General features: G+C 38.2%; 1 protein-coding gene across 6 annotated transcripts in view; it reads left to right on the top strand.

The window, feature by feature from the left end:
- Positions 1 to 26,213, top strand: part of ARHGAP24 (Rho GTPase activating protein 24) — a 514,100-nt gene that overhangs the window by 474,354 nt on the left and 13,533 nt on the right. For all 6 annotated transcript variants that reach the window (XM_068542699.1, XM_068542700.1, XM_068542698.1 and 3 more), the window contains 3 exons: positions 14,859 to 14,991; positions 15,611 to 15,684; positions 18,688 to 18,809. In XM_068542699.1, coding sequence (XP_068398800.1) covers positions 14,859 to 14,991; positions 15,611 to 15,684; positions 18,688 to 18,809 — 329 coding nt within the window. The remainder of the gene's footprint in view (positions 1 to 14,858; positions 14,992 to 15,610; positions 15,685 to 18,687; positions 18,810 to 26,213) is intronic.

The following is a 26,213-nucleotide window of genomic DNA, read 5'->3' as shown; positions in this document are numbered from 1 at the left end:
AAGTTCTAGTCTCTTAGCAAATTTGACATTTATAATACAGTATTGTTGACTGTATTCACTATGCTGTGTGTTAGATCTCCAGAACTTATCTACTATTTGCATCTTAAGGTTTTAGTTAGGTTTTTTGTGTTGTTGTCATTGGAATTGAATGCATATGTATGTACAAAGTAGCCTGTTAAAATAGTTATACTTATGTAATATTACTGTAAGGAAACTTGTCTGAATGTTCTACATCAATCCTTTTAAATGCCTCAGTCGCATTAGCCTTTCCACTCCAATGAACTCACCTTGGTTCTATGATGGAAAAAGTCAGATTTTATTTATTTATTTATTTTTAAACATCTTTATTGGAGTATAATTGCTTTACAATGGTGTGTTAGTTTCTGCTTTACAACAAAGTGAATCAGTTATACATATACATATGTTACCATATCTCTTCCCTCTTCCATCTCCCTCCCTCCCACCCTCCCTATCCCACCCCTCCAGGTGGTCACACAGCACCAAGCTGATCTCCCTGTGCTATGTGGCTGCTTCCCACTAGCTATCTATTTTACATTTGGTAGTGTATATATGTCCATGGCACTCTCTCACCCTGTCACATCTTACCCCTCCCCTCCCCATATCCTCAAGTCCATTCTCTAGTAGGTCTGTGTCTTTATTCCCGTCTTGCCACTAGGTTCTTCATGACCTTTATTTTCCCTTAGATTCCATATATATGTGTTAGCATACTGTATTTGTTTTTCTCTTTCTGACTTACTTCACTCTGTATGACAGACTCTAACTCCATCCACCTCACTACAAATACCTCAGTTTCATTTCTTTTTATGGCTGAGTAATATTCCATTGTATATATGGACCCACATCTTCTTTATCCATTCATCCGATGATGGACACTTAGGTTGCTTCCACGTCCTGGCTATTGTAAATAGAGCTGCAGTGAACATTTTGGTACATGACTCTTTTTGAATTATGGTTTTCTCAGGGTATATGCCCAGTAGTGGGATTGCTGGGTCGTATGGTAGTTCTATTTTTAGTTTTTTAAGGAACCTCCATACTGTTCTCCATAGTGGCTGTATCAATTTACATTCCCACCAACAGTGCAAGAGTGTTCCCTTTCCTCCACACCCTCTCCAGCATTTACTGTTTCTAGATTTTTTGATGATGGCCATTCGGACCGGTGTGAGATGATATCTCATTGTAGTTTTGATTTGCATTTCTCTAATGATTAATGATGTTGAGCATTCTTTCAGGTGCCTGTTGGCAATCTGTATATCTTCTTTGGAGAAATGTCTATTTTGGTCTTCTGCCCATTTTTACATTGGGTTGTTTGTTTTTTTGTTATTGAGCTGCATGAGCTGCTTGTAAATCTTCGAGATTAATCCTTTGTCAGTTGCTTCATTTGCAAATAATTTCTCCCATTCTGAGGGTTGTCTTTTGGTCTTGTTTATGGTTTCCTTTGCTGTGCAAAAGCTTTTAAGTTTCATTAGGTCCCATTTGTTTATTTGTGTTTTTATTTCCATTTCTCTAGGAGCTGGGTCAAAAAGGATCTTGCTGTGATTTATGTCATAGAGTGTTCTGCCTATGTTTTCCTCTAAGAGTTTGATAGTGTCTGGCCTTAAACTTAGGTCTTTAATCCATTTTGAGTTTATTTTTGTGTATGGTGTCAGCGAGTGTTCTAATTTCATACTTTTACATGTACCTGTACAATTTTCCCAGAACCACTTATTGAAGAGGCTGTCTTTTCTCCACTGTATATGCTTGCCTCCTTTATCAAAGATAAGGTGACCATATGTGCGTGGGTTTATCTCTGGGCTTTCTATCCTGTTCCATTGATCTATATTTCTGTTTTTGTGCCAGTACCAAACTGTCTTGATTACTGTAGCTTTATAATATAGTCTGAAGTCAGGGAGCCTGATTCCTCCAGCTCCATTTTTCGTTCTCAAGATTGCTTTGGCTATTCGGGGTCTTTTGTGTTTCCATACAAATTGTGAAATTTTTTGTTCTAGTTCTGTGAAAAATGCCAGTGGTAGTTTGATAGGGATTGCATTGAATCTGTAGATTGCTTTGGGTAGTATAGTCATTTTCACAATGTTGATTCTTCCAATCCAAGAACATGGTATATCTCTCCATCTCTTTGTATCATCTTTAATTTCTTTCATCAGTGTCTTATAATTTTCTGCATACAGGTCTGTTGTCTCCTTAGGTAGGTTTATTCCTAGATATTTTATTCTTTTTGTTGCAGTGGTAAACAGGAGTGTTTTCTTAATTTCACTTTCAGATTTTTCATCATTAGTGCATAGAAATGCAAGAGATTTCTGTGCATTAATTTTGTATCCTGCTACTTTACCAAATTCATTTATTAGCTCTAGTAGTTTTCAGGTAGCATCTTTAGGATTCTCTATGTCTAGTATCATGTCATCTGCAAACAGTGACAGTTTTACTTCTTCTTTTCCAATTTGGATTCCTTTAATTTCTTTTTCTTCTCTGATTGCTGTGGCTAACACTTCCAAAACTATGTTGCATAATAGTGGTGAGAGTGGGCAACCTTGTCTTGTTCCTGATCTTAGTGGAAATGGTTTCAGTTTTTCACCATTGAGGACAATGTTGGCTGTGGGTTTGTCATATATGGCCTTTATTATGTTGAGGAAAGTTCCCTCTATGCCTACTTTCTGCAGGGCTTTTATCATAAATGGGTGTTGAATTTTGTCGAAAGCTTTCTCTGCACCGATTGAGATGATCATATGGTTTTTCTCCTTCAATTTGTTAATATGATGTATCACGTTGATTGATTTGCGAGTATTGAATAATCCTTGCATTCCTGGAATAAACCCCACTTGATCATGGTGTATGATCCTTTTAATGTGCTGTTGGATTCTGTTTGCTAGTATTTTGTTGAGGATTTTTGCATCTATGTTCATCAGTGATATTAGCCTGTAGTTTTCTTTCTTTGTGACATCTTTGTCTGGTTTTGGTATCAGGGTGATGGTGGCCTCATAGAATGAGTTTGGGAGTGTTCCTCCCTCTGCTATATTTTGGAAGAGTTTGAGAAGGATAGGTGTTAGCTCTTCTCTAAGTGTTTGATAGAATTCACCTGTGAAGCCATCTGGTCCTGGGCTTTTGTTTGTTGGAAGATTTTTAATCACAGTTTCAATTTCAGTGCTTGTGATTGGTCTGTTCATATTTTCTATTTCTTCCTGGTTCAGTCTTTGAAGGTTATACCTTTTTAAGAATTTGTCCATTTCTTCCAGGTTGTCCTTTTTATTGGCATAGAGTTGCTTGTAGTAATCTCTCATGATCGTTTGTGTTTCTGCAGTGTCAGTGTTTACTTCTCCTTTTTCATTTCTAATTCTATTGATTTGAGTCTTCTCCCTTTTTCCCTTGATGAGTCTGGCTAATGGTTTATCAATTTTGTTTATCTTCTCAAAGAACCAGCTTTTAGTTTTATTGATCTTTGCTATCATTTACTCCATTTCCTTTTCATTTATTTCTGCTCTGATCTTTATGATTTCTTTCCTTCTGCTAGCTTTGGGGTTTTTTTGTTCTTCTTTCTCTAATTGCTTTAGGTGCAAGGTTAGGTTGTTTATTCGAGATGTTTCCTGTTTCTTGAGGTAGGCTTGTATTGCTATAAAGTTCCCTCTTAGCACTGCTTTTGCTGCATCCCATAGGTTTTGGGTCGTCGTGTCTCCATTGTCATTTGTTTCTAGGTATTTTTTGATTTCCCCTTTGATTTCTTCAGTGATCACTGCGTTATTAAGTAGTGTATTGTGTAGCCTCCTTGTGTTTGTATTTTTTACAGATCTTTTCCTGTAATTGATATCTAGTCTCATAGCGTTGTGGTCGGAAAAGATACTTGATACGATTTCAATTTTCTTAAATTTACCAAGGCTTGATTTGTGACCCAAGATATGATCTATCCTGGAGAATATTCCATGAGCACTTGAGAAAAATGTGTATTCTGTTGTTTTTGGGTGGAATGTCGTATAAATATCAATTAAGTCCATCTTGTTTAATGTGTCTTTTAAAGCTTGTGGTTCCTTATTTATTTTCATTTTGGATGATCTGTCCATTGGTGAAAGTGGGGTGTTAAAGTCCTCTACTATGATTGTGTTGCTGTCGATTTCCCTTTTTATGGATGTTAGTATTTGCCTTATGTATTGAGGTGCTTTTATGTTGGGTGCATAAATATTTACAATTGTTATACCTTCCTCTTGGATCGATCCCTTGATCATTATATAGTGTCCTTCTTTGTCTCTTGTAATAGTCTTTATTTTAAAGTCTATTTTTTCTGATATGAGAATTGCTACTCCAGCTTTCTTTTGATTTCCATTTGCATGGAATATCTTTTTCCATCCCCTCACTTTCAGTCTGTATGTGTCTCTAGGTCTGAAGTGGGTCTCTTGTAGACAGCATATATATGGGTCTTGTTTTTGTATCTATTCAGCCAGTCTGTGTCTTTTGGTGGGAGCATTTACTCCATTTACATTTAAGGTAATTATCGATATGTATGTTCCTATTACCATTTTCTTAAATGTTTTGGGTTCATTATTGTAGGTATTTTCCTTCTCTTGTGTTTCTTGTCTAGAGAAGTTCCTTTAGCATTTGTTGTAAAGCTGGTTTGGTGGTGCTGAACTCCCTCAGCTTTTGCTTGTCTGTAAAGGTTTTAATTTCTCCATCAAATCTGAATGAGATCCTTGCTGGGTAGAGTAATCTTGGTTGTAGGTTTTTCTCCTTCATCACTTTAAGTATATCCTGCCACTCCCTTGTGGCTTGCAGAGTTTCTGCTGAAAGATCAGCTGTTAACCTTATGTGGATTCCCTTGTGTGTTATTTTTCCCTTGCTGCTTTTAATATGTTTTCTTTATATTTAATTTTTGATAGTTTGATTAATATGTGTCTTGGTGTGTTTCTCCTTGGATTTATCCTGTATGGGACTCTCTGTGCTTCCAGGACTTGATTACTATTTCCTTCCCCATATTAGGGAAGTTTTCAACTATAATCTCTTCAAATATTTTCTCAGTCCCTTTCTTTTTCTCTTCTTCTTCTGGGACCCCTATAATTCGAATGTTGGTGCATTTAATGTTGTCCCAGAGGTCTCTGAGACTGTCCTCAGTTCTTTTCATTCTTTTTTCTTTATTCTGCTCTGCAGTAGTTATTTCCACCATTTTATCTTCCAGGTCACTTATCCGTTCAACAGCCTCAGTTATTCTGCTATTGATCCCATCTAGAGTATTTTTAATTTCATTTATTGTGTTTTTCATCATTGCTTGGTTCCTCTTTAGTTCTTCTACGTCCTTGTTAAATGTTTCTTGAATTTTGTCTATTCTATTTCCAAGATTTTGGATCATCCTTACTATCGTTATTCTGAATTCTTTTTCAGGTAGACTACCTATTTCCTCTTCATTTGTTAGGTCTGGGGTGTTTTGACCCTGCTCCTTCACCTGCTGTGTGTTTTTCTGTCTTCTCATTTTGCTTATCTTACTGTGTTTGGGGTCTCCTTTTCACAGGCTGCAGGTTCGTAGTTCCCGTTGTTTTTGGTATCTGTCCCCAATGACTAAGGTTGGTTCAGTGGGTTGTGTAGGCTTCCTGGTGGAGGGGACTAGTGCCTGTGTTCTGGTGGATGAGGCTGGATCTTGTCTTTCTGGTGGGCACATCCCCATCTGGTGGTGTGTTTTGGGTTGTCTGTGGCCTTATTATGATTTTAGGCAGCTTCTCTGCTAATGGATGGGGCTGTGTTCCTGTCTTGCTAGTTGTTTGGCATAGGGTGTCCAGCACTGTAGCTTGCTGGTCATTGAGGGAAGCTGGGTCTTGATGTTGAGATGGAGATCTCTGAGAGATTTTCGCTGTTTGGTATTACGTCGAGCTGGGAGGTCTCTTGTGGACCAGTGTCCTGAATTTGGCTCTCCCACCTCAGAGCCACAGCCCTGATGCCTGGCTGGAGCACCAAGAGCCTTATATCCACACAGCTCAGAGTAAAAGGGAGAAAAAATAGAAAGAAAGAAAGAAAGAGGATAACATAAAATAAAATAAAATAAAGCTATTATAAAGCAAAGCTATACAGACAAAATCTCACCCAGAAGCATACACATATACACTCACAAAAAAAGGAAAGGGGCAAAATTAACATGTCGTGCTCCCAAAGTCCACCTCCTGAATTTGGGATGATTCGTTGTCTATTCAGGTATTCAACAGATGCAGGCACATCAAGTTGTTTGTGGAGATTTAATCCACTGCTTCTGAGGCTGCTGGGAGAGATTTCCCTTTCTCTTCATTGTTCGCACAGCTCCTGGGGTTCAGCTTTGGATTTGGACCCGCCTCTGCGTGTAGGTCGCCTGAGGGCGTCTGTTCCCCGCCCAGACAGGACAGGGTTAAAGGAGCAGCTGCTTCGGGGGCTCTGGCTCACTGAGGCCGGGGGGAGGGAGGGGTACAGAGGAGGTGGGGCGAGCCTGTGGCGGCAGAGGTCGGCGTGATGTTGCAGCAGCCTGAGGCTCGCCGCGCGTTCTCCCGGGGAAGTTGTCCCTGGATCACGGGACGCTGGCAGTGGCGGGCTGCACAGGCTCCCGGGAGGGGTGGTGTGGAGAGTGACCTGTGCTCGCACACAGGCTTCTTGGTGGCGCAGCAGCAGCCTTAGCGTCTAATGCCCGTCTCTGAGGTCTGTGCTGATAGCCGTGGCTCGCGCCCGTCTCTGGAGCTCGTTTAGGCGGCGCTCTGAATCCCCTCTCCTTGCGCGCCGTGAAATAAAGAGGCAAGAAAAAGTCTCTTGCCTCTTCGGCAGCTGCAGACTTTTTCCCGGACTCCCTCCCGGCTAGCACCGAAGCCGGAGCCTCAGCTCCCAGCCCCCGCCCGCCCCAGCGGGTGAGCAGACAACCCTCTCGGGCTGGTGAGCGCTGCTCGGCGCCGAGCCTCTGTGCAGGAATCTCTCCGCTTTGCCCTCCGCACCCCTGTGGCTGCGCTCTCCTCCGTGGCTCCGAAGCTTCCCCCCTCCGCCACCCGCAGTCTCCGCCCGCGAAGGGGCTTCCTAGTGTGTGGAAACCTTTCCTCCTTCACGGCTCCCTCCCACTGGTGCAGGTCCCGTCCCTATTCTTTTGTCTCTGTTATTTCTTTTTTCTTTTGCCCTACCCAAGTACGTGGGGATTTTCTTGCCTTTTGGGAGGTCTGAGGTCTTCTGCCAGCATTCAGTGGGTGTCCTGTACGAGCAGTTCCACGTGTAGATGTATTTCTAATGTATCTGAGGGAAGGAAGGTGATCTCCACGTCTTACTCGTCCACCATCTTGCCCCCCCAGATTTTATTTTTATTCTTCAGTCTAAATTTTTAATTTACTTAGAGATATTAGAGTGTGGCTATTTATAAAGTGAATCAATGCTCTCAAACACTAATCCAAACTAACTAAATGATGTCACCTCTAATGACTAGTCTATAAAATAAGTATATATGTTTCTTTGTAATGTATATTTATCTGTATATGCTTAAACATTTGCCCTTTGTATTCATATGTAGCATTCAAAAGCTATACAAGGCATTTTACTTGTCATTTATATTTATTTGGTACAAGTGATTACCACCTGGATGTGTATGTTCAGGGGTCTAGGGTGGGAAGACAGGCTTGTAGCAGAAAGACCAATGAATATGCTGTTATATTAATGGAGATGAGTGATAACTTGAACTTGAGCAGTGTCAATGAGACTGCTGAGGAGGGAACAGATTCATGAGGTATGACATGAGAATATATAGGATCCAGTCATTGGTATTTTGCAAACTTTCCAGGTGATTCCAATGTGCAGCTTAGTCTGAGAATCACTAGTCACTGTTAGATTTAGAATCTCAGAAAAAGCAAAATTTAGGTTGACTTCTAGGTTTCTTGTTTGTTTCTGTGAATGGTGATGCCATTCATGGTTGAGAAAATGGTAAAGGAGGAATAATTTTATTGCAAGGTTTTTGTTGCTGTCCAGCTTTGTTTATATGGAGTTCAGAGTGTGTATGGAACATCTAAGAATTCAGTGGAAAGGTCTGGTTTGGAGATGTATACTTTGTAGTCATTGTAGAAAAGTGATCGTCAAACTTATGGATTTAGCCAGGGTATGTACACAGAGTCAAGGAGAATAATACTTAGACGCCAGCAGAGGAAGAAAAGCTTGGGAGCTGACTAGGAGAAGGTGAGTGAGGTGACAAAAAAACAATGAAATGAGAGACTTACCCAGGGGAAACATTTGTCAGAAATAGCAAATGGATGAATATCCATGAATTTTTTTTTCAGTTTGGGGCTGTAGTTACTTTCTATTTGAGGGATCTATGATGTAGAATCACCAAACTCAGACTGCTCACAGGAATCTCTTCCTTCAGCTACACAACAGGGCATTTTATTTGTTACTTTGAGTGTCTTATACGCATATAGGGGTACGTGTGTGTGTGTGGTATGTTGCATTGTACATAAAACTGTCAAATATTCTTTTTATGTGATTAGTAGCATTTTAAAGGGGGAGTCTATATGCACATAAGTAATTACATACATATAAGTAATCCTAGAAGTAGGAAAGAAAATGTCAACGTAACAGTTTGGTTTAACCATGAACAACATCTCCCCACCAGCATTCCTCCCACCTCTTCCATCACAACACTGGAGAGATAAGTATGTAACTGGTCAGCTCCAATGGATGATAGAGTAGCCAGATTTAAACTTGTGACCATTACACATTAGAACTGCCTCCTTATTTGGAAGTTTTCCACCTCAAATACATGTTCTATATTAATATCCCTTGACCTTGGCAACATATGAAAACTGAGGAGCTTTAAAAAATCTCAATGTCCAGGCTTCACCCAGACCAATTATATCAGAATATACAGGACCCAATCATCAGTATTTTGAAAAACTTTCCAGGTGACTCCTGTGTGCAACCAAGGTTGAGAATCACTTTCTTCTATGTCACATTGGTCAATCTGACAATATTTCCATAAATCTACATTATCTGAAAGCATGTTTCTATTTTTCTGATGACATCTCATTACCTAGCACTCTGGCATGGTTTTATAGGTAAGCTCACGAGATGAAGATTTGGTGCCTCTGCTATAACAAAACACCACATACTGGGTGGCTTAAACAACAGAAATTTATTTTTCTCACAGCTCTGGACGCTGAAAGCCTGACGCCAGGGTGCCAGCATGGTTGGGTTCTGGTAAAGGCTCTCTTCTTGACTTGTAGATGGCTGCCTTCTTACCCTGTGCTCACATGGCCTTTCCTCTTGCATGTGCATGGGAGCAAGGCGGTAGGGAGCAAGCTTACTGGTGTCTTTTTTCATAAGGGCACTAATCCCATCAAACCACAGTCCCACCCTGATGACTTCATCTAACCCTAATTACCTCCCAGAGGTTTCATCTCCAAATACCATCACATCACATCGGAGGCTGAGCCTTCAACATATGAATTTGGGGGAGACAACAATTCATTCCATAGTAAGGGTCATCTTGCCACTCTCTGCCATCATTGCTTTTAAACCAGGAGGCTTCTTTGAGACAAGCACTAATTCAGTGTAGTCCAGACAGATAAAACTGCCCATTTGTGTTGTATGTAATTCAGCAGTGACACTTACATAACTACAGTGAGCCATGACAGTTTAACCAGATTCAAATTTTACTGCCAAAAAGTGTACCATTTTTGACAGATATATAAAAAAATAAGTTAGAACAGAACCAGACTTTTCTTGTAAATGTTTAGTTTAGTTTGGAACTGCCTACTGCCTTTGGATTTGCTTTTCTATGTCTTGGTGAATTTGGTGCACAGAACTGCATGTTGTTTAAGACAGTTTGGTGGCAGGCTTCATCTTGGTAATGCTGCTGAATGTTTTCAGTCTCATATGTTCTTCCCGGAGTTTGATAGATATGACATTATTTTTTTTGAGTTCCAAGAAAATTTTAGGTCATCTCACTGTGTGTGTTGCAAAGAACTTCACAATATCTTTAATAACTCCCTGTGGGGTGCCTGGAAATTCATTCTATTCACTTCAATCAATGGATTATGCTGTGTCCTGTGCAGAGTATCCAGAGTGAAAAATTCCCATTTCTAATTTTGAGACTTAAAAGTTCTAAGGTTTTTGTCTGTGTAGTATTATACTTGGAATTACTGTGGCATTCTACTTATCTGTGTGTGTGAGTCTGTTTATCAGGGAAGGCAGGGGTGGGGTTAGAGGATGAGCAAGACAGATTGTTGCCAGACTCCTTTATCCCTGTTAGGATTAGTAAGGGGCCAATACTGTACATAGATTATAAATAGGCAAGCAATTTCTGGGAAGTATAAAAAGATTCTTAAGATCACACACCTGGCAGGGACTTAGCAGATAAAAAATACAGAAAATGTTTAAGGAGTCAAACAAATGAAGCATGGGATGGAAACATGTTGATGGTGATGGGTTAGAGATATAAGCCCAAGGGGGACAGAAAAGATCTATGTTGTTCATCTCTGTCTCACCTAGCATGTGGCGTGAGGTGGTCCACACTGTAAGTGTTCAGCAACTATTTGGTGTGTGAATGATAGAACAATCCCAGAATGACCAAAGGAAGACCCTCAAGAATATAAAACTAAGTCAATAATAGAAAGTCTCATGGAATTCAGGTTTGATTAAAAAGCACTACAGGATCCAGAAGCAAAGTCCAAGTACAATTTAAGGTGAAAACAAACCCCATATGTTGATCAATTAAGGGACATATGCTACAGAATATCTTCTGGCCTGATAACTCTTTTATTCAGGATTCCTGGGCCTGTCTCTGCCTCTTTGCTGTCATTGGATAGGATGTGCATGATTATTTATCTTAATTTCTGAAAACAGATTCTACCACCAGGTGGGTGAAGGAGACCTGAGGTCTGGATAATGAATTTATATTAGCAAGTAGTTTTGAATTTCTACCAAAGGAGTGTGACTTCAAAACCTCTCATATCTCAGCAATTAGCCCCAAGGCATGTTCTGTCAGTGCAGTTTCCTGTTTGTGTACCCAGATGGAGTTAATAACAGGACCTACTCACTGGACAGCTGTGAGGGCCTGAGACAGGGAGAGATGTGTGTAGACGTGTGCTGCTGCTATTGTTGTTGTCATTATTATTATTATTATTAACCAGTTTAGGGATTTTAATTCTCCATTGTACATCAACTTTTGCTGCAATATAGTCACTTCACTTTGCTGAAGAACATAATGTATTTCTCTGAGGCAAAGACAGCACATCCCACTAGGTACTTTGGGCAACTAACACATCACATTGATATCTACTTAATTGGCTGTACATACTAAAGCAAATATTAATCAGGCAAAATAGTGGGTTTTCAGTAAGAGATACAAGTCTGTAGAGGTAGATGCAGAAGGTTGCTATTTTGTAGAATGGATATACAAAGAGATTTTTCAGAGAAACATCAGATTTCCCCTTGCAGTGAGTAGCATGCTGGCAATTGGGGCGGATAGACTGTGAGCCTCTTGAGGTGAACCGGAACTGGCAAACATGTTCAAGTCTTCCCAGAAATGATTGATTTCTTCCATTCGGTGGGAAAGGACAAAGCCAAAAATGAGAACGCTAGGAAAATGGAAAAGTCTCTATTTCTACAAAATAACCTAAGTTTAGTAAAGCCCCTCAGAAAGAGTCAAAAATTTTTAAGTTGTAACCTTTAAGCCAAAAATGTAATAACCTTTGTTAATTGAAATAAAAAAGAAAATACATTCGGTTATTTTTTCCTTACCATTTTTATATAACCAACAGTGTATGGGTATATACTTATAATGCTAGAAACTAATGTAATGTATCATTTTAGAGAAGGAATAAAATAATCATCATAGCCCACATCTCTTACCTTGATTCATAGTGCAAATATTTCTATTCTTGGAGCATTACTGCAGCTTTGGTGCTAAGAAAATTGCTGTGGATGAAAAATGATTCTGCAGCCTTTCATCCTTCAACAATTTTCACACCATCTCAATTAGTTTAACTTTGCAATCGTGCCATCTAGTGCTCAAACGTCCTCAGTACTACAGCTCAACTTCATTAGAAGCAAAATAATACAGTAACAGGCAAGTTACCTTAAAAACACTGTGCTTGGGGACAGGCAATGTAATGACCAGTCCATCACTGAAACACTAAAACAGATTTCTTGTTAAATAAATGTTTCTTGTTTATCATTATTGTTTCATTAATTTATTGCATTTAATTCATAAATATTTTTGTATATTCTATTTATATAGTCATACAAATTATACACAACATACACCATATATTGAAATTATACTTATTTTATATTTTATTTTTGCATTCCTTTCTGTGTCTTTCTATAACTTTAACAAAATGGTCATTGAATTTGAAGGCAACACAACCCAACGACCCGGTCATGGATTGGGTTTGATTAGAGTGGATTGGATAGAGTGGAATGAAAGATGGAAATCGTTTATTGTAATATTTGATTGCATTGCATATCCTGCCCCAGGTTGTGGTTTTGCTACTGCTGATGACTGTGCCTTCAAGGGTCAGGTGCTTCACGACATACCAAGAGAAACACAGAAGGGTTTTGGATTGCACGAAATATAGCAATTTGCCAGAAAAGAAAAAAACTAGGGTCTTTTTTTGCTTTACCATTGAGACTATTTTATGTATCTTTAAAAAAAAAAAAATTAGGAAAGTATTTTTAGAAATTAATGAGCTTGAATAATTTTCAAGGTGTCCCAGAGACATGATTTTTATGTTCTTTACTAGCCTTTAAGATGGCCTCTATATTGTCTATCAGTTCAGAAATTTAAGAGAAAAAATTCATTTCTGTAATTATGAAAAGAATACAATTGATTAAAGACAGGCCCTATCAGATCACCTCCATCATTTTAGCATCTGAAAAAAGGTTGACAATATATCAGCTCCGACTGACTCTGATGTTAAAATGGAAAACCTCAGCCCTTGCCCTGATTCCAAGGTAGATGAAGTCCTATGGTCCATGAGGATGCTCCCCTCTGCTCAGACCTCATCCTCTGAGCTCTTTCTCCCTTAGCCTTTTGTCAGCTCCTCAAGGACAGGACACTCCCTCCCACTTTGGGCTCTGTTTACATGCCTTGCTTTAATCGGAATGACTTCTTTTATTCTTCACTCTCATTTAGTTCATTCTTACACCCCCTCAGATCTTACCCTAAGCATCATTTCTTCAGAGAAGCCCTCCAACCCCTGGATTAGTCCTTTCTTGTTATTAGATGGCACCCAAAACGTTTCCTTATTACTCCTCACCACACTTTGTAATTATATACTTGTGTTATTAACTACTTTCTATCTCCTACTCCCACTAGATTATAAATTATGAGCAGGCTAGAATATTCATTTTTATAACCCCTTAGGGTCCTAGCCACTGCGTTTTCTATAATGCCTGTTACAGAGAGGTTATGCGGGAGATAGTTGAGGAAATCAACCCAAGAGTCCAAAATTGAGAACTGAGATGCCCATTGTCCCAGCCCATGTAGATTTGTGAAGTCAACTCTGCTTTTATGTCACCCTTGGGGCAAGAGAATTGTCACTGAGGCAGGAGATCCTGGTGCCTGTATCCCAGCTTCTGAAGGAATACCCCTCGGCGACTTGTCACTTCCTGCAGCAGAGTCTGGGATTGGAGTGTTTGTTCCCACCACTTACAGAATCCCTGACCTTGCTCACCACCACTCTTCCCACTTCTTGGGAATCAATTGACCTTTCACTCCCTGACCACCAATCTCCTTCCCACGCTCTTGTTCCTCACCCCCAAAACAAAGCAAAGCAAAACAAAACAAACCCAAACCAACCACCTCCTCCTGCCTCTACTGTCAGCCACCTTCATGGATTAACAGAGAGATACATAGAACAAAATATAAATTAATATTTCGGTAAATTATCCTATCACTCTGGTATTCAGCAGAGAATAAAAATAAATTTTACACAAAGGACACGTTAAGTTTTCAGTGTTTATTTATTCATTTTTAAAATAAATTTATTTATTTATTTATTTTTGGCTGTGTTGGGTCTCCGTCTCCGTGCGAGGGCCTTCCCTAGTTGCGGCGAGCGGGGGCCACTCTTCATCGCAGTGCGCGGGCCTCTCACCATCGCGGCCTCTCTCGTTGCGGAGCACAGGCTCCAGACGCGCAGGCTCAGCAGTTGTGGTTCACGGGCCTAGTTGCTCCGCGGCATGTGGGATCCTCCCAGACCAGGGCTAGAAGCCGTGTCCCCGGCATTGGCAGGCAGACTCTCAACCACTGCGCCACCAGGGAAGCCCTCAGTGTTTATTTTTGTAGCACTTCCCTTCTCTTTCTAGAAAACTGTAAGGATCACCAACTATCTTAGAATATCAGACAAGCAATCATTCTGAGATCAATCATCATCAAAGTGAGTTTTTCTTAAAAAGTTAAAATGTACTAAACTTGAGATGTCTATAACCAATCACCAATGTCTTCTAAAGAATAAGAAATGAAGTTAGGATCTATAAGTAATTAATTTTGACATTGAATACATATAGACGCACATATGTAGATTGGGTGTTTTTTGGTGCATTGTATTATATTTTATTTTAAATCTGGTATATATATTCTCATTGTTTTAGACAAGTAACACTTTTGCTTAACATCAAATGCACACAAAAGAAAAATGCTTACACTTTTGAATATTTGCAAACCACACTGAGGATTCCAAGTGTCTCTCTGGGTCCCTCTCTTTTCCACCTGTGGCAGCATCTAATAGGTGTTACCCAAGCGTGTGCTTCTTGAAAGCTGGATCGACTAATTCAATTGTCAACTCATTTAGAAGTCTGACTCTTAGATGTATACTTGATGAAAAAATTAACCAAACGGTATAAAGTTCACTCCGTAGAAACTCTTTACACTTCTACCTCCACAGCAACACAGATGTACACACAGTGGCATCGCTTCTTAAACTGTATCTCCGAGAACTCCCAGAACCGGTTATTCCTTATGCCAAGTATGAGGATTTTTTGTCTTGTGCCAAACTGCTCAGCAAGGAAGAGGAAGCTGTAAGTCCATGCATTTATTTCTTAAAAAGCTATTGTTTGGGTTTTTTTGTCAGTGTTCTTAGTCTTTAATCTGTAAATTTTCCTTTGCCCCATGCTTGGATTGTTTTCCACTATTCTAAGTATTGACATCACACATGTTTAGATTTTACACACACAACGCAGGTCCCATTTTTAATCCTCTCTCTGATCAAAAAGAAAAGTACAGATGAATAAATGAAATCAGCACTCCTTGCCACTTTGCCCCCAAATGCTAAAACTCGGACGGGCGCTCACTATATTAAGGCTACTCTTTCCCCCAAACAACCTTCTTACAAATAAGGCTATCTTCCCTTTTCAGTCAATTGTGAACAGATGTTAAAAATGTTAAAAGGGCTTCACTTAAACATGTTTCTCCACAAATAGTGCTTACAGAGATATTTGAAATGCTTTCACATCTTTTGAAAATATTTCTGAAATGTTCTCTGTGATAGTGGCAAGTTTTCAAGACAGTATCCTTCACTGATAATATGTGAAACTAACCAAAAAAAAAAAAAAAAAAAAAGGCTGTTTGCCCATTTTCCATGTGCTTTAATTCCAAGGCCAACACTTAGATAACATTTATTCTCTTCTTTATATTCAGGGTGTTAAAGAATTAGCAAAGCAGGTGAAGAGCTTGCCAGTGGTCAATTACAACCTTCTCAAGTATATTTGCAGGTAAGAATTGTCCTAAAGACAAAAAACTAAATTTAAGAAGACTGTATTTAGCCTGACACTAATTTACTTTTGACAGTGAATAAAAATCACTTAACTGCTCTGAGCTCCAGTGTTGGCCTCTATAAAACTGAGGTTTGACAAGGTGATTTCTTTTTTTTTTTTAAATAAATTTATTTATTTATTATTTATTTTTGGCTGCGTTGGGTCTTCGTTGCTGCCCGTGGGCTTTCTCTAGCCGCGGCTAGTGGGGGCTACTCTTCGTTGCGGTGCGTGGGCTTCTCATCAAGGTGGCTCCTCTTGTTGCGGAGCACGGGATCTAGGGCGCACGGGCTTCAGTAATTGTGGCACACGGGCTTAGTTGCTCCGCGGCATGTGGGATCTTCCCAGACCAGGGCTTGAACCCGTGTCCCCTGCATTGGCAGGGGGATTCTTAACTGCTGCACCACCAGGGAAGCCCTTGACAAGGTGATTTCAAAAGTTTCTCTGAGCACTAAAATTGTTTGATTTTGTAATTTGCTGTTTCTGAAGTCTCTCTGGCCTCTACATATTAAAGATATGTTGCTTTGAACTTCCATCCAGGTTGTTTATACATGTACAATGTACCATTGTTTAACAGAAGGAGCGTGTATCCTGGCATGAGAAAGATCTGCCCGGGAGTCCAGATTCTACCACTGACTACTTACATGTCATTATGCAACTTTCTTATCCTCTTTGAGACTAAAGATCCTAATAGGTAAAAGGGTAGTGAAAACACATATTTCACACAGCTGTTTTAAAAATTAAAGTATATTTTAAAATTTTATATACCTATACATTTATACATATAGTGAATGCTAATATTAATTTTTTCCATTTCTCTCAAGACTCATTGAAAAAAAATAGTAACTCAATTCTGCTAGAACAATAATTAATTGCGCTTCATAAAGCTCTCTCTCAATGACCATGTTTAATGTCAGGGATGCTATGTACCATGTCTGTGCCCCTATTTAAGAAATAAAGTATGTACTATTGAAACATATTAAATTTATTTTTTTTTAATTTTATTGGAGTATAGTTGATTTACATGAAACATTAAATTTAAATAAAGAGATTAATGATTGGCACTACAGGTCATTGTAAAGTATTTTAAACGATAGCTTCCCAGTCCATTTTTAAGTAAAATTAAAAATTTTAATTCAGTACAGTGCATCATTTACATGTGTTTTTTGCGTCATGATTAGATAAATGTACAGCTGACTGGGAACTATGGAGTTTAAGACTAACGCCAGACACTGTGGAGTTCATTGTCGACTGTAATTGAGTAGGAATTCCAGAACCTCCTGCCATACTTTTTCTGGTGATGGTTAGCATTCAGGAAACAAACAAGACCTTAGGTTTCAGAATTTGAAAAAGCAAGAAATAGTTTCACTGATAAGATAGACTTATTAACATAGAAGGGTTCCATCCCAAGTTTTTGAACTAATTCAAGCTATTGTAGTGGATGAGAAAAGGGTGACAGTCTCTTAAGTAAAAGGGAAAAAGGCTTTTTGGAGAACAGTATTGCAAGTCTTTATCTCCACAATAGAAAACCTTAACTTCTCTTAACACATTTAAAGCAGACTTTTAATTTCAGCTATTTCAAATAAGAAATAGTAGTTTGACTTTTTGCCCTTCAGTCTTGCTATAATTAGGCTGTATAATAGTAGTGAACCTGTGGAAATAGGCACTTTTTTATTTTTATTTCTGGCCACGCTTGTGGGATCTTAACGGTAGTGAAAGCATGGAGTCCTAAACACTGGACCACCAGGGAATTCCCAAACGGCACCTTTTTAAAAACTCATGGTATAGTAATCAAGAGTTCAGACTCTAGCGTCAGATCACCTGGATTCAGATCTCAGCTCTGCCAACTCTGTGTCCTTGGAGAAGATTCTTACCTCTCTGGTGCCTCATGTATCTAACCTGTAAAATGGAGATAATGGTATTTACCTCACAGAGATGCTTTGAGAGTTTAATAAGTTAGCACGACTGACACATAATAAGTATATTATTTTAAATAACACATAAAATAAGTTAAAATTTTTTCATCACTTCTTTGTCTCATTACTACAATTAGTAAGCCATGAATTAATAGAAGTTCTTGTAGAAACAAAGAGGGGATGGGAAATGAAGAAAAGCTGAAAAATTACAAAAACAATCTCTGCTATTAAAATCATTTGGGGATAGTGGGAAGCAGCCGCATAGCACAGGGAGATCAGCTCATTGCTTTGTGACCACCTAGAGGGGTAGGATAGGGAGGGTGGGAGGGAGGGAGACACAAGAGGGAAGAGATATGAGGATATATGTATATGTATAACTGATTCACTTTGTTATAAAGCAGAAACCAACACACCATTGTAAAGCAATTATACTCCATTAAAGATGTTTAAAAAAAAAATCATTTGGGGAAAGGGCTATTTCATGCCTCTAATTCTTTAGCACCTAACAAGTTAGAACAACTTGTGCTTGCGATTTTCCGTATCAGTAGAACTGAGGTTTTGTTTTAAACCATGTTTGATCTCATTTTTTAATAGACTATAAATTCGAAGCTCACAAATTACTCCACAAAGAGAGTTGATTCCTCCTCTCTGAAATAAGAGATTGTACCAGACAATCTTATTTATAGTTCTTGAATTAAATATATATACATATTTAACATTTTATTTAGGGATTGGAAAGAAATTCATATTCTTGAATCTCAAGTCCACATTAGCATTATCCAAACACTCTTGTCCCTGTGACTGACAGGGAAACCAAGCCAAGCCAGGCCAGAGCAGATATTTGATATGATCTCTTATGAGTTTGATCCTTAATAATTTGCAATATACATTCTGCACATTTGACAGAGAGATGTTTGAATTCCTAAAGAATTTTGTGTCCATAATCATCTTTGAACGTACTCCACTTCATAAATTTCCCAATAACCCATTTTCTTCCACTAACAAGTTTGATCCCATTGTGTTCTGTTCATACTCTTGCACCCAACAGGTTCTTGGATGAAGTACAGTCCTATTCAGGAATTAACAAAATGAGTGTGCAGAACTTGGCCACTGTCTTTGGCCCTAATATCCTGCGCCCCAAAGTGGAAGATCCCTTGACCATTATGGAGGGTAAGTAAATTAGTATGTTACACCCTCATCAATAGAACTGTCTCTTTGTTGTCCTGAACCTATTCTCCTGTGAGGAAGCTAGGGAAATAAGTGAATCCATGGGAACTCCATTCATGGACTCAAGTTCTTCAAATACAAAAACTCCTCTTTGGGAGTCAGGCATTTTTTTTCGAGTTTACTAAACATAACTTACCAAACGATTCCTTAGGAGTTTTATAAGAATAAATGGAACTTCCATAAGTCATCTGCAAAGTATCACACAAGAATGGGAAAAAATCTAATTCACTTTTTTTTTTTTTTAATTTATATTTGGCAAGTCTAAGGCCACTCAACGTTTTTCTTTTTTTATATACAGATTTTTTTTTTTTAATTAATTTATCTATTTTTGGCTGGGTTGGGTCTTCGTTTCTGTGCGAGGGCTTTCTCTAGTTGTGGCAAGCGGGGGCCACTCTTCATCGCGGTGCGCGGGCCTCTCACTATTGCGACCTCTATTGTTGCGGAGCACAGGCTCCAGACACGCAGGCTCAGTAGTTGTGGCTCACGGGCCTAGTTGCTTCGCCGCATGTGGGATCTTCCCAGACCAGGGCTCGAACCCGTGTCCCCTGCATTAGCAGGCAGACCCTCAACCACTGCACCACCAGGGAAGCCCCTAATTCACTTTTTGAGTCCAATGCAATTTTCAGAAAATTCAAATAGTTACTATTTTAAGTTAATGTATTTTTATTAATTCTGGTTTTATTTGACGAATTTCAAGAGGCAGAAAATATGGGCCTCTGTAAGATAATGCTGCTTATTTACCTTGGGTTGAAACATGAAGAAATTTTTGTTTTCTGTATTACAAAATGCCTCAAATTCTTTTCCACAATGAACTGTTACTTCTGTTTATTTCCGGCAGGCCTCACTGCTTGAGTCCTTTTCTTACCTGTGGCCATCAGTAGTACTGTTGATGTGCAGGTCTTGCTGAGCTGAAAGAGTAAGATTAGAGGATGGAAAACTCATTAAGCAGCAGAAAAGAGAGAACTAGACATAGAGGTTGTTCAGAGATCTGCAGAGGGTATCCCTCAAGTCTTTGCCTAAGAATTGATTTATGCTTGCATGAGAGGACCCTACACTACTTTCTGGGGGAGAGTACCAGAAATCAGTAGTATGAGCCATTCCTGGGCCTCACACCAAGCTTGAAATAATTGTGTTTCCCACAACCAGAGTAGAAAACCCTGACATTGAGACATTGTATCGTGCCCTCAGAAAGGTATTACCTTGGTGATAATGTTAAAAGTTACAGTCTCTATATAAAGTTTTTAAAAGAAATCCTAATGATTCAATAGAGGTTTGGGGAAGAAAAGGAGGAATAGTTGGAGCACAAAGTATTTTTAGGGCCATGAAACATTATTCTGTATGATACTGTAAATGGTGGATACATGATATTATGCATTTGTCAAAACCCAGATCTCACAAAGAGTGATTTCTAATACAAACTGTGGACTTTAGTTAATAATAATAATAATAATGTGTCAATATTGGTTCATCAATGGAATCTAAAACTGTTAAAAGCCTAAAACTGCTCTAAAGGTTTCGCATTAGAAACTATGCAATTCAAAAGGACATGGATCAAAATAAAGCCTATAAGTGTAAAAAAAATCCAACTTATCTTCAAACACCTAACTGTATAGCAAAAAAAAGTCCAACACAATTTAAAGATATTTTTTCCAAATTAAATAAAGATGTGTGCTAAAAAAGAAAACATATGATCCCCTAAGACTTATAGTCAATATTTATGTCAACTTTATTCATAATAGCTCCAATCTGAAGATGATCAATTGTCCTTCAATTATTGAATAGATAAACAAATTTTGATACATCCATGAAATGGAATTCTACTCAGCAATAAAAAGAATGAAAAAAAAAAAGAATGAACTACTGATACATGGATAACAATATGGATAAATGACAAAAGCATTATGCTAAGTGAGTAATGCCTAGACACAAAAGACTTCATACTGTATAATTGCATTTATGTGAAATTCTAGAAAAGAAAAAACTGTAGTGACAGAAAGCAAATCAGTGGTTGCCATGGATAGGGGATTGGCTACAAAGGGGCACAAGGGAATTACCTATATAATGATTAGGTGGTGATTAAAGGACTGTCGTTTGTCCAAATTTATCATATACCTCACAGATATCTTGTACATGTGCAAAATGAGACATGTACAAGGTAATGTATTGCAAAAAATACAAACTGAATCTACATATCAATAGAATGCTGCCGTACATATGTATTTTAAAGTGCCTAGGTACCTTCAAAGGAAAACTGAATTCTTATCCAGTTCTTATGAAAAAAAGTGCCCCATAATATGGTGTTTAAATTCAACCTGTATAAAATTATATGAGCCTGGGGAATTGTTGGAACATGTAGTCCAGTGGGACTCCCAAATCTGCTTGGACTCTTCAGAATAGACAGGTGATTATAACCACTCTGACCTCATTTATTTCGGCTTCATGTTTCTTATTAGCATTCTAAGGAAGAGAATGACAGAGAGGGGAGAATAAAATGGAAAAAAAGATAGTGTATATAATGACACATACATCATTATTACTACCAGGCTAGTCTGTCTTAAATAGCTATAAAAATTGAAAGGAAGTCCCTTTGCAAGAAATGATTGCCATTTACTATTCTGGAAACTAGATGAAAGCAAAGCCTTCCAAGGTAATAGAAATATATTTCTAAATCTCTAGGGATCTGACACTCACTCTATAATTGTGGCAGGTATACACTGGCATAGTTGTTCACATATTTCATCATGGAGACCTTGAGGATATCTCTCTTCAAATAATTAAATGCCCCACACAGTTCACAACTGTGATAAAAAGCAGTGATGTTTCTAAATTGATACATAACTGATACGAGAATCCAGTTATCTTCTACAAGCCAGTCTTAAAAATATTAAATCCAGTTATCTTCCACAAGTCGGTCTTAAAAATATTAAAAGTATTTGCAAAAATGTGAACAGTGCACCTCTTCTCCCTACTTTGATTGTTTTAAAAAATATAAATACATTGTTTATATTAATATGTAAAAAAAAAAAAAAAAGCAGTGATGTTTCAAATGTTAATATTCCAGTGATGGGGAAAGCTCTATTTTCCCAAAGTACTAGACAGAGCCATATATAACAGAGGCTGCTAACCTTTGAAAGTATATCCGTCATATGGGCAAATAGTGAAACAGTTGTCTTCAAACACAGTACATGATGGTGTCAGTGTTGACAGTCATTTTAAACATGCTAAAATCTTTTCTTCAGATTCACTGCCACATGCATTGAAAATAGGATGACAAATTTAGAAGTTACTAAAAGGGAAAAGATAGATGTATAATACCATTAATTTCATTCAGTCTTTTTTCTTCCACAACTCCATCATAATTGATGATGCAGTAGATAGTTGTCTTTTATTTAGTTTCTTATTTAGAACAACACCAAGTTTACTTATTATTACTACAGTTTTAAATCCAACAGCTGTTCTAATTTCATTCTTTTACATGTAGCTGTCCAGTTATCCCACCACCACTTACTGAAGAGGCTGTCTCTTTCTCCATTGTATATTCTTGGCTCCTTTGTCATAAATTAGGTGACCATGTGTGTGTGAGTTTATCTCTAGGCTTTCTATCCCGTACCATTGATCTATATTTCTGTTTTTATACTGATACCAAACTATACCGTAGTATAGTTTGAAGTCAGGTAGCCTGATTCCTCCAGCTCCATTTTTCTTTCTCAAGATTGCTTTGGCTATTTGGGGCCTTTTGTGTTTCCATACAAATTGTAAAATATTTTGTTCTAATTCTGTGAAGAATGCCATTGGTAGTTTGACAGGGATTGCATTGAATCTGTAGATTGCTTTGGGTAGTATAGTCATTTTCACAATATTGATTCTTCCAATCCAAGAATGTGGTATATTTCTCCATCTGTTCATGTCATCTTTGATTTCTTTCATCAGTGTTTTATAGTTTTCTGAGTACAAGTCTTTTGCCTCCTAAGGTAGGTTTATCCCTAGGTATTTTATTCTTTTTGTTGCAATGGTAAATGGGATTGTTTCCTAAGTTCTCTTTCTGATTTTTCATTGTTAGTGTGTAGGAATGCCAGAGATTTCTGTGCATTAATTTTGTATCCTGCAATTTTACCAAATTCATTGATTAGCTCTAGTAGTTTTCTGGTGGCATCTTTAGGGTTCTCTATGTATAGTATCATGTCATCTGCAAACAGTGACTGTTGTACTTCTTCTTCTCCAATTTGCATTCCTTTTATTTCTTATTTTTTAACATCTTTATTGAAATATAATTGCTTTATAATGGTGTGTTTCTGCTTTATAACAAAGTGTATCAAATGGTGTGTTGCTTTACAATGGTGTGTTTCTGCTTTATAACAAAGTGTATCAACTATACATATACATATATCCCCATATTTCTTCCCTCTTGTGTCTCCCTCCCTCCCACCCTCCCTATCCCACCCCTCTAGGTGGTCACAAAGCACAGAGCTGATCTCCCTGTGCTATGCAGCTGCTTCCCACTACCTATCTATTTTACATTTGGTAGTATATATAAGTCCGTGCCACTCTCTCACTTCGTCCCAGCTTACCATTCCCCCTCCCCGTGTCCTCAAGTCCATTCTCTAGTAGGTCTGCATCTTTATTCCCGTCCTGCCCCTAGGTTCTTCATAACCATTTTTTTTTTTTAGATTCCATATATATGTGTTAGCATACGGTATTTGTTTTTCTCTTTCTGACTTACTTCACTCTGTATGACAGACTCTAGGTCCATCCACTTCACTACAAATAACTCAATTTCATTTCTTTATATGGCTGAGTAGTATTCCATTGTATATATGGGCCACATCTTCTTTATCCATTCATCTGTCGATGGACACTTAGGTTTCTTCCATGTCCTGGCGATTGTAAATAGTGCTGCAGTGAACATTGTCGTACACGTCTCTTTTTGAATTATGGTTTTCTCAGGGTATATGCCCAGTAGTGGGATTGCTGGGTCGTATGGTAGTTCTATTTTTAGTTTTTTAAGGAACCTTCATACTGTTCTCCATAGTGGCTGTATCAGTTTACATTCCCACCAGCAGCGCAAGAGGGTTCCCTCTTCCCCACACCCTCTCCAGCATTTATTGTTTCTAGATTTTTTGATGATGGCCATTCTGACCGGTATGAGGTGATATCTCATTGTACTTCTGATTTGCATTTCTCTAATGATTAATGATGTTGAGCATTCTTTCAGGTGCCTGTTGGCAATCTGTATATCTTCTTTGGAGAAATGTCTATTTAGGTCTTCTGCCCATTTTTACATTGGGTTGTTTGTTTTTTTGTTATTGAGCTGCATGAGCTGATTGTAAATTTTGGAGATTAATCCTTTGTCAGTTGCTTCATTTGCAATATTTTTTCCCATTCCCAGGGTTGTCTTTTCATCTTGTTTATGGTTTCCTTTGCTGTGCAAAAGCTTTTAAGTTTCATTAGGTCCCATTTGTTTATTTTTGTTTTTACTTCCATTTCTCTAGGAGGTGGGTCAAAAAGGATCTTGCTGTGATTTATGTCATAGAGTGTTCTGCCTATGTTTCCCTCTAAGAGTTTGAGAGTGTCTGGCCTTACACTTAGGTCTTTAATCCATTTTGAGTTTATTTTTGTGTATGGTGTTAGGAAGGGTTCTAATTTCATATACTTTTACATATACCTGTCCAGTTTTCCCAGCACCACTTATTGAAGAGGCTGTCTTTTCTCCACTGTATATGCTTGCCTCCTTTATCAAAGGTAAGGTGACCATATGTGCGTGGGTTTATCTCTGGGCTTTCTATCCTGTTCCATTGATCTATATTTCTGTTTTTGTGCCAGTACCATACTGTCTTGATTACTGTAGCTTTGCAGTATAATCTGAAGTCAGGGAGCCTGATTCCTCCAGCTCCATTTTTCGTTCTCAACATTGCTTTGGCTATTCGGGGTCTTTTGTGTTTCCATACAAATTGTGAAATTTTTTTGTTCTAGTTCTGTGAAAAATGCCAGTGGTAGTTTGATAGGGATTGCATTCAATCTGTAGATTGCTTTGGATAATATAGTCATTTTTACAATGTTGATTCTTCCAATCCAAGAAGATGGTATATCTCTCCATCTATTTGTATCATCTTTAATTTCTTTCATCAGTGTCTTATAATTTTCTGCATACAGGTCTTTTCTCTCCTTAGGTAGGTTTATTCCTAGATATTTTATTCTTTTCGTTGTAATGGTAAATGGGAGTGTTTTCTTAATTTCACTTTCAGATTTTTCATCATTAGTGTATAGGAATGCCAGAGATTGCTGTGCATTAACTTTGTATCCTGCTACTTTACCAAATTCATTGATTAGCTCTAGTAGTTTTCTGGTAGCATCTTTAGGATTCTCTATGTATAGTATCATGTCATCTGCAAACAGTGACAGTTTTACTTCTTCTTTTCCGATTTGGATTCCTTTAATTTCTTTTTCTTCTCTGATTGCTGTGGCTAACACTTCCAAAACTATGTTGCATAATAGTGGTGAGAGTGGGCAACCTTGTCTTGTTCCTGATCTTAGTGGAAATGGTTTCAGTTTTTCACCATTGAGGATGATGTTGGCTGTGGGTTTGTCATATATGGCCTTTATTATGTCCAGGAAAATTCCCTCTATGCCTACTTTCTGCAGGGTTTTTATCATAAATGGGCGTTGAATTTTGTCGAAAGTTTTCTCTGCACCGATTGAGATGATCATATGGTTTTTCTCCTTCAATTTGTTAATATGGTGTATCACGTTGATTGATTTGCGAGTATTGAAGAATCCTTGCATTCCTGGAATAAACCCCACTTGATCATGGTGTATGATCCTTTTAATGTGCTGTTGGATTCTGTTTCCTAGTATTTTGTTGAGGATTTTTGCATCTATGTTCATCAGTGATATTAGCCTGTAGTTTTCTTTCTTTGTGACATCTTTTTCTCGTTTTGGTATCAGGGTGATGGTTGCCTCGTACAATGAGTTTGGGAGTGTTCCTCCCTCTGCAATATTTTGGAAGAGTTTGAGAAGGATAGGTGTTAGCTCTTCTCTAAATGTTTGGTAGAATTCACCTGTGAAGCCAACGGGTCCTGGGCTTTTGTTTGTTGGAAGATTTTTAATCACAGTTTCAATTTCAGTGCTTGTGATTGGTCTGTTCAGATTTTCTATTTCTTCCTGGTTCAGTCTCGGAAGGTTGTGCATTTCTAAGAATTTGTCCATTTCTTCCAGTTTGTCCATTTTATTGGCATAGAGTTGCTTGTAGTAATCTCTCATGATCGTTTGTATTTCTGCAGTGTCAGTTGTTACTTCTTTTTCATTTCTAATTCTATTGATTTGAGTCTTCTCCCTTTTTTTTTTTTGATG

Source organism: Eschrichtius robustus, chromosome 4, assembly GCF_028021215.1.
Source record: "Eschrichtius robustus isolate mEscRob2 chromosome 4, mEscRob2.pri, whole genome shotgun sequence".
Lineage (NCBI taxonomy): Eukaryota > Metazoa > Chordata > Mammalia > Artiodactyla > Eschrichtiidae > Eschrichtius > Eschrichtius robustus.
Note: the sequence above shows the minus strand (reverse complement) of the source record. Positions and strands in the feature narration are given on the sequence as shown.